This window comes from Acyrthosiphon pisum, chromosome A1 (assembly GCF_005508785.2).
Source record: "Acyrthosiphon pisum isolate AL4f chromosome A1, pea_aphid_22Mar2018_4r6ur, whole genome shotgun sequence".
Classification (NCBI taxonomy): Eukaryota; Metazoa; Arthropoda; class Insecta; order Hemiptera; family Aphididae; genus Acyrthosiphon; species Acyrthosiphon pisum.
In genome coordinates, this window is record NC_042494.1 from 105452828 (window position 1) to 105462795 (window position 9968).

At 26.9% G+C, this 9968-nt stretch overlaps 1 protein-coding gene across 2 annotated transcripts in view; it reads right to left on the reverse strand.

Annotated features, from left to right (window-relative positions):
• LOC100163032 (small G protein signaling modulator 3 homolog) overlaps positions 1-9968 on the reverse strand; it is a 14044-nt gene that overhangs the window by 2146 nt on the left and 1930 nt on the right. The window contains exons 2-13 of one of the 2 annotated variants that reach the window (XM_008186524.2): positions 9513-9736; positions 7130-7222; positions 5673-5827; positions 5108-5318; positions 4535-4665; positions 4234-4467; positions 3628-3722; positions 3409-3554; positions 3226-3335; positions 2959-3138; positions 2187-2297; positions 1952-2119 (exon numbers count right to left, since the gene is read on the reverse strand). In XM_008186524.2, the coding sequence (XP_008184746.1) occupies positions 1952-2119; positions 2187-2297; positions 2959-3138; positions 3226-3335; positions 3409-3554; positions 3628-3722; positions 4234-4467; positions 4535-4665; positions 5108-5318; positions 5673-5827; positions 7130-7222; positions 9513-9736 (1858 nt within the window). Of the gene's footprint in view, positions 1-1951; positions 2120-2186; positions 2298-2958; positions 3139-3225; positions 3336-3408; positions 3555-3627; positions 3723-4233; positions 4468-4534; positions 4666-5107; positions 5319-5672; positions 5828-7129; positions 7223-9512; positions 9740-9968 lie in introns of both variants that reach the window. The other variant, XM_001947025.4, reaches the window with a different exon arrangement.

Below are 9968 nucleotides of genomic sequence, written 5' to 3' on the forward strand. Positions count from 1 at the left end.
TTTCACAAAATCGGTCAAGTAGTTTTTGAGAACCTATATAATAGCTACAGCTTACACATATACATATAACTCTCATGTTTGTTTTAAGATATAATTTCTTTATTCGAAACCATAAGCGTGCGACAATTTAATGGATCCCTTTACCTCATCTACCAGAATAACTAATGGCAAACATTTAAAATACTATTTTTTACTAATTATTCAAAAAAAAAAAAAAATAAACAAAAATGTCTATCGTAAAATACCAACTGGGTCTAATAGACTAATAGTGAATCTAAACCATTCAGAGACTCTCTCAAAAACACACAAAAAATTCCAGTGGTTTAGGTTAGGAGGAGATCAATGACATACAAACAAACATTTATTTGTACTATATATTATTTGTATGATATGATTGTATGATATTTATATGATTGTTATTATTTTCGGCCACCCGGCGCCCAATTCATTTTACCAAACAAAATTATTATACATTAAAACCTTCCCCGTGACTCGACCGATTTACTAGTGAAAACCGTATTAAAATAAGTAGAGTTCTTTTCGAGATATGCTCGTACATACAAAGAAGAGGCTTCTATTTTATAATATATATATAGATTAATAGATTATATTTTATTAATTGTATTAATATTTAATTATTGTATATTTGTATATTACACATTATAGTAGGAATATCGTATATGAGAACCCCAAAAATCGGGGGCCCCTGTGAAAAAAAAGAGGTTGAAGATTTTCCAATTTTCACCTCCCATTTAGCTGTCATTTTTTTTTTTTTGATCCCCCCTCTTTCAGAAATCATATCTATGCCACTGCTCCTTTGTATCAAATTTCCTAGTAATAAACAGTGGGACTTTTATTTGCTTGCTTATCTACTAACTGGCCAAATGAATACATTTTTTTTTCTGTTATTCTGAAACAATATTAAGTTAATTTTTAAGAAAATCTATAAGAAGTAAAATAAAGAAGTTAAAATAACTTGAAAAGGCTAAAAATTATTGATTTTTTTAAAGGTGAAATTTTTTTAATGTTTTTAATTATAAAAATTAAACAATAATTATAGAAAACAGTGTATTGAAGTTATTGTCTTCATTTTTTTTATTATTTCAATATTTTTAAGTGCTTATAATGAAGTATTTAAGTGCTTTTTCCAGCGCTTATTTTAATGATTAGTATAGTAAAAAGTATAAGTCCCAAACCCTGAGCATCACACATATAATAATAATATAACAATTTGATTACAGAAATATTATTAAGGACATTGGAGCTGATGTGTTTTTAGTAAAAAACCATGTCATACAGGAAAAACTCACACGCACTGTAAAATAGGCAGATTTTGTTGATTTTTTTTTTTACTTATTGATTTTGGAGGTTGGACCAACGTTTGAATTTCAAAATTATAATTTTAGAAGGTAAAATTTACATTTTGATTTATTCATAATATTTGTTATTTTTAAAACGTTTTTTTCTAGCACTATTTAAACTAAAATGAAAATTTGGGATTTAATCCAACCAGAAAAGTTCTCATCTTTTAGATAAAAAAAAATAATTATCAATATTCAACATATCAATGAGTTTTTGATGTAATTTTTGTTGATATAATACAGCGTATAAATCCCCCGCCCCCTCTTAATAGGTATCGAAGAGTAGATTAGTGGAAGAGTATTATAATTTTAGTAGCAACTAAAATATAAAATATAATTATCAAATTTTATGGAATTGCAGAAAATTGAAAAACTGGCACTGACACCCCTTAAAAGAATAAAGATAAGATATAAAATTGTATTTTATGACATGTAAATTGTTAAATACATTGATATTGTGAATAAACAAGAATAATTTTTTTTTGTAAGATTTACATAAATATATATGTTAACAATTAAGTGATAAATTATCATTATACATATACCTATAAAGTTTGAATGTTTGCAATCAATACAAAACATTTATTTACCCAAAAATGATGGTCGTTTCATTCCATGTTCAAGAACCTGTTTAATAGCTGGACAAAGAGTTCCTCTGACCAAATCTGTAATCGTTTCTGATATTGAATCATCTCCAGCTATACTGTATTGTTTACTTCTTTCATCCAAAAGTTCAACAAATTTTGCAGGAAACCATCCTGTTGTGTATGTTGTATATTTTTTTAATTTTATAAATTTACTATATATTATTTATAATTAATTTACCTCTTAGACTATTTAATTCTCCAACCCAACAATGTTCATCTTTACGGCTAATAATTGTAATAATATCATTTTTTCGAAATCCTAATTCATCATCATCGTGTCTTTCAAAATCTAAAATTAATACACAATTATTATAATGACGTGTATACTATGGTGGGCAGGGGGTCATGGGTTATCCTGGTTATGGTCCACTCTGAAATCGCATGTCCAGTTTACAGAAATATTAGAATGAATCGACCATTATCAAATTTAAAGGTAAAAATATTACCCGGGAAATTAAATAAGATTTGTTTGATAGAACCACAATATATTATAATATACAATTTAATATTAGCCTAGATGTGTATTGGGTGGTGATTAATGGATAAGGGGCTTACGTGGCACACATCACAAAATACAATTTTGCAAAATAGTAAGAAGAAAAAGCACTAAAATATAGTATATAAATACGCTCTTATATGAAAAAATTTTAATTATAAAATAATATGTAAAATACAATTTTGAATGAAATTCTTTATATCCTAAATTGGGTTTTAATTTGACTCTGCTTGCTATATTTACTGAACTATTTAAAAAAATGACATAAAAATTCTAGAGGTCCCTAACTATTTAACAAAAGTATTTAAAATTCAATTATTTTATTTTTAATATGGCTTAAAATAAACAGCTATGTCTGCAATAATTTTTGTATTTTAAGTTTGAGTTTTTTATAGGTAGTTATGTAAGCTATCAATGTAAAATATTTTTATTGAATAATATTATAAATATTTACCTAAAAGTGCTTTAGCTCTTCTCTTTTTATTTCTTGATACATTTGCATATGTTTCTAAATCTTTTGAGTGACTTTCTTTAGTATAGTCTGGTTTTAAAGAGAGATTGCTAAGTTTAGGATCAACAAACACAAAATGACGAGATACTTGCATTATTGCTTCTCTTAAGTCAACTAAAAATTCTAAAGTGATAATAATAATTATAATTATTAGTAATATGCTTTTAAATATTTAATTATATACTGTTATTATTAATGATTTTGACAGACCAGTTTGACGAATATTTTTGCATTTTAATATAACTTTAGAATTATCTTCATTAATTTCATCACCGAAAAGCAACACTTGCATTAAAGATCTGGATTTTCGAATTTGCCTTCTAGTAACAATATAAGAAAACAAAAACAAAAAATGTATTACACTTATTTAATAAATAAAAAATAATTTCTAACCTATTAAGATGTTGTTTGGGAAGATTTGTTGAAGAATTTATATTTGGAACTAAAGCTCCTCCATCAGCCATTAAATATCCTAAATATCGTCTCCGATAAGCTTCAATTTTTTCATCGGTAATTTCTGGACATACTTCAAAACACACCTAGGTAATTGATTATCAATATTTTAAGCAAAAAATAAAATAAAATGCAAAAGATTTATCAATTGATATTTACTTGAAATAATTCTTTGATATTGGATATATTTCCTGGTATATTAGATAATGCATTGAATATATCAGCTGAATTATCAAGGGTTTTCAACAATGGTTCTAAAAATTATAATTTGCAATTAAGTAGCTTTAAATAAAAAATATGAATATTCCTAAACTTAAAAGTATATAAGTAATATAATTTTAAAATTAACATATAAAATAGCATTTACATTTCAACACTAATAATAATTGCTGTAGTAATGTTATAAAATAATAACTTAAACAATAAGTTATTAATAGAGCTCGGATTTTAATGTTCTAAAAAAATATTAAAAATTAACTCAAAGTACTTTTTTTATTTTTATAACAATATTTTAAAAATATTTTCAAATAAAATAATGATTGGTTCATTACTTGTGTGATTTAATCTGAAATAAATACCTATTTAAAAACAAATATTTTTTCTTATGTTTCTAGATATAGGTTAAAGCAATTTAAAAATTAAAAAATCCTCTAAAAAATGTGCTAGAATAGTATGCACTTAAACTATTTGATAAATTAGATAGAAAAAATGCAATTAAATTCGAGCCCTAGTTATTACCTATCAGATAACAATAATTTAATTTACCTTTAGATTTTAGAAGACCAATTGTAATTTGGAAAAGAATAATCGACCCTTCAAAAAATAATAAATCCCAAATTCTTAATAAAACTTTGAAGTTGACAACATTGGAAAACAATGTCAAAAACCAGTTAACAGTGATTAAACTCAATTCTATATCATGTAACCGCAAAAGTTGACAAATACCCGGTAAACAATTTCCTAAAACAGTTTGCAACACTTGTTGATCTGCTTTCACACCTTCAATAAAACAAACATTAAGATTTATAAATTAAAAATTCATTACTACATTGTTCCAATATGTTACCTATCAAAGTTGTAGTGTAGTATAATGCAGGCAATAAATCTTCAACAATAGCACACATTACCCAAAATGATTCTTCCTCTTCAAGTATAAGTAAAAGCGATGCCACAATCATACTGGTTCCTTGGCAATAACTAAACAGTATCATTCGTTAATACTAAACAATGGATCCTGGAGGAAAGTGAGAAGTGACCAGCTGGTGTCATAACCTCATATGAGTATACAACTAAAATTATCTTGAAAAAACTTTAAAAATGGGATGCAATTTTTTAAGAGTTTTAAAAAAAAGAGTTGATTTTTAACAGACATTTTTCTTGTTTATTGTAAGTTAATTGTTATAATATGTACTCTAGAAAAGCATAAAAAATAAGAAAAAATATTTTAAAAAAATCCAACTTCCTTAAAAGATTGAATAGGGTATAAAGATGTACAATGGGTATGACTTCAATAAAAAAAGTATAAAAGATAGAGCGCTTTTAGGGAGTTTAGGAATAATTGTTGGTATATTTCTATGCCAGTCACTGTCCACTAGGATACATTTTATATAACTTGTTTAACTGAAATGCTATAAATTACCCAATATCGGGGTATAGCCAAGCTAGTGACCGCAATACTCTCCGTAATCTTGGAATTCCAGTACTCTGGAGATTATTAAAACAAACATGACTAGGCATGGTACGCAAAAGATCTTTTTCAATTTGTTTTGATGAAACCAAAGTGTCATTATTTGATGATCTTACTATCTCTTTATAGTTGACACTATGAGATTGTTTTTTCAAATATGCTCCTAAGTTGTAAAACAATTATTTATTAGGTAAGAATTAAAATAAAAATTTTAAGAGTAGATTATATCGCATAAATTGTTTCCATCTTACTAACACATACCATAGCTAATTTTACAATCAGAAGAATCTATTTTACTCTGTTATTTTTAGAGTGAATTGACATATTGAAAATTTTAAAATGTTCCTAATTTACTTGAATTAAAATATCAATAAAATCCTAAGTGAGGCCCTGGATAGTTGAGTACAAATGTATAATTCATACCGTTAAATTTGAAATTTGGAATATTAAGTGTTAGTAAAATGGATAAAGCAATTGTGGGTATATCGTCTTAAGAACATATAACAATATTTATTACCAGAAAATCTCATCCATAACTGGGGTCTAAGTGAATGTGGTATACCTTGACGAACCATTGACTGTAATGTTTCTGAATGAGGTTTCAAAGTTATTTTTTCTTTCTCTGATAGTTCTTTTATGTACACATTTTCAAAGTAAGTGATCCATTGATTTCTGTTATAACATTGGAAAATGAAAATTATTTTATAATTATTATAATTTATATTTTATAATGATGTAATACACCAGAAGATATTTCGTAACCCAAGACAAGGAACTAAGAACCGAAGTATAAAAAAAACACAAATGGAAAATAAATTCTACTTTGGAGTGGGAACCCTCTTAAGAAACAGAACCTTACCTTAAAACCCTAAAAATTAAAATATATATGACATTGATACGGCCTGGCATTCTATATGGCTCTAACATGGCCAACATGGGCCCGAGAAAAACGGCAGAATTGAGCTGGACACCTTAGGAACGAAAATACTAAGGTGAATCGTGATGTCATCTACAAAGTGGAGAGTGGAGAAGACTAAACAATGAAACAATGAAACAATGAAGAACTATAACATTTATTTCAACAGCCATGTATTGTGAGGGAAATCATGAAAAGAAGATTGATGTGGCGATGCGGAATAATTATAATAATGGTAATTAAAATAGAACCAATGATAAAAGGTATATATGTGACACTTATGACGGGTTAAATCTGGTTTTTGATATTTTCTGTTTTTAAAAATAGTATATTAAATATATATATGTGAACAATTATTTATTATTTAAAATTCAAATATAAATACCGAAGTTTAGGTATATTGTAATTTAAGTCAAAATTATCAAGGCTATTACAAACCAGTAGCATATGACAAGCATTATTTAAAAATTTTATTGAAAAAAAATTTGCAAATATTTATGATTTTTAACTTTCAATGCTTATAAAAATAAAATGTGATTGTAATTTTTATATTTTTTAAATGTGAAAAAACAATTTATGAGAATCTTTGTATTTATACATATGTAAATAAAAAAAAAAACTAAAAGTTTCACATATACACAAATAGAGCCAAAATATTATGAAAATTATGTCATGTTTAATAAATGCTAAACATGAATATTTAATTAAAAAATTTCAATTCTCTAAAGTTATTATATTTTGAATTACAACAAACAAATTAAATCAATTTGTTCAAAAACGGGTTTGCTGTTTTCCCCAATTGTTTTTTTAAAAATTCTGATGATTTTCAATACCATTGATATCGCAAAAGAGTCAACTAGATTCAATTTTCTAACAAAAACAACTCTCAAAATTGAAGATGTAAAGAATTTTTTGACTAATAAAACTCATGTACACATAAACAAAAACATCACATTGTAAAATCAATACATTCATTGTTCCAATTCTAAACTCAATATCTAAGACACCTATAGATAATACTAGAATTATGTATAACATATTTATTTAATAGGTATTACCTGTGTTGAGGATCTTCATATATATCATCTGCTAATATGCATTCCTTTGAAAAATCATTGGGATTTTCAACACGAAAACCAAATTCATCAAACCTTAAAATTAATGAATTAACATATTATAAACCTATATAAATATTTTATAATAAAAATTAATTTGAATAAATGGCTATTTTACAGCAATGTGTACTACACACTACTAGAGGTATATTTGGGGGTATTATACTGATATATGTTTGATTTTAAACAAACACATTTCAATATATACTGTTTGAAATTGTGCATACAAAATATATACAATAAATGTTAACAACATGATTTTTCGCAAGCTATTTTCTTTTACAAATTTTAAAATATAAATTTAAAAGGGGGGAAGTAGAAAACCCAATGATGTGTAGTAGGTGTCAAGTGAAGCTCATTATTCAGGAGTAAATCACTGTAATATATGTGTTAAATTTGAATACAATGATCGCATACAAAAAACCATTCTTAGTTAAGACGTTCTGATAGCTTAATATATTACTAAGTATCTTTATTAATCATATATTTATATTGCTATTAAAGTAATTTATCAAATGTATTAATTAACAGTTAGTTTATTAAATACAGTAGGTTGAATTAATTTTTGCCAGAAACATTGCATCTGAAAATGTCATTGTATGTATAAAACTTATACTCCGGCCCACAAGATTCCATACGTAAAAACGCGTCCGTCGCTACACATCCGCACGTTGCCGAATAGTGGGAATGGCATCATGGTGGGAAATAACGGACGTCGCGTATTACTATATCGATATGCGGTTTACGTATGGACTCTCGTGGACCGGAGTATAGATCATATTATTATACTATAGATGGGCCCAGTAGCGTACTTAAACCTGAATTTTTGAGTTTTATTGGGGGTTATTACTGACCAAAAAAATACATCTCATAAAAAATTAATTCTTTATAAAAATGTTGGGTGGAGTGGTGAAGGGGGTACCTCTCTAGTGCGCAATTATGTGAGTCCGTTTGACCGTCTCGCTCGTGTAAATAATTTGACGCATATAAGCATATGTAGGTTAGTTGTATGCGATGGTCGCATGTATGAGGCAAACCACCGTATATGTAGCCACTGGTCGTAGATTGATTTATATTTATATATACATGTATATTAATTCAAATAGATAAATATGTGACATTTCTCTTCACGTATGCGCAATTCATTGATCTAATACAGAGACTAGTTGGTAATATAGGCTTCAAATTATCAGGACTTGGCTCCAGAATAACTATAATATGATTTACCGTATAAAATAACAAATATGTTTTTGGTAACAGTATGAACTACTAAGGGCGTCGGATTCAGAGCATTTTTTAGTACAAAAATATAACTTAGAGGAAAAACTCTCACACCCTGTAGAATAGTTGGATTTTGTTAATTTTTTTTATTTAAAATAAGAGAACATTTTGCAGGTCGGATCACAGCCCGATTATCAAAATTATAATTATAGAAGCTCAAATATGTATTTGAATAATGCACAATATTTATTCTTTTTCAAATATATTTTGCTATCACTATTCAAAGAAAAATGAAAATTCAGCCTTTTATCCGACCTAAAAAATAAAAATAAAAAAATAAAAAAATTATGAAATAAAAAATTTTATGAAATCCGACTATTTTACAGGGCGTGAGTGAAGTCATTTTCATTGATTTAATACACCGTATCAACCCCCCCCCCCCACCCCTTAATAGGTATCGAGTTGTAGATTAGTGGAAAAGTATTATAATTAAGGTAGTAACTAAAATATAAAATAGAATCTTCAAATTTTATAGAATTTTGGAAAATTGGAAAAACTGTCACCGACTCCTTCTGGAATAACCTTGCATTACATTTTCAATCTATAGCTATACATTTGACAAGAGATTTTAACAAACTTTAAAAATTGTATCATGTACAGAAAATGCTAATATTGGGTGAACATCAAATACTGATTTGGTGTAAAACCTGTTTTTCCTTTACCTATTTTATTTTGTTTAAAGACATCAGAAAAAAAAAAATAATAAAAAATACCAACTAGAACCAATTTTTTTCTGAAACCACACGCAAGTTGAAAATCGAAGTATTTAACATCAATAAATTCTATGCTCTGCTAAAAAATTAAAATGTGGCTTATGAGACATTTTATCTTTTTACTAAGACAAAAATAAGTTTGGTATTTAAATAAATATTAGTTTTGTTGTATAGTATTTATATTTCAAATTATTTAACTTTAACTTTTACTGTATATTTAGTAAAATAAATTTATTCAGTGAAATAATAAATATGAGCAACTTACACTTGATATTAATTCTTTTCTCAATTTTCTAAGGTAATTTAAGTTTCTATAATTAATTAGAAGTTACCATTGATGACTTGGTGGAGATGTATTATCATATTGAGTATATCCAACCACAATATCCTCTGGCCACATAGAAGGAGTTAAGCCAGAAAATGGTTTCCCTTTGGTAAGTTTAATATTGTTGCCCCATTCTTTCAAATTATCTAAAGCAAGTGCATTTTTCAATTCTTCATTAATAAGGTCATTGTCTTCTTCGTCTTCTGTTTCCAGAGCAGTTTCAATTCGAACCTGCTAAACATAAACGTAACTATATATTCAAAATTAATATAAATTTAATGATCTTAAATTAAATTAAGTAGGTACCTACCTATCCAGTGCTCGAATTGGGAATTATTAAGTAGAGGAGCTCAATCCAACAATTTATAAACTGCGTTCCAAGTGCAAAATTATTCAACGCAAACTCGTGTACTTAATCCTTCTGTGCGGAGGATTTCCTGGTGTTGTTCTGTTGTCATGATTC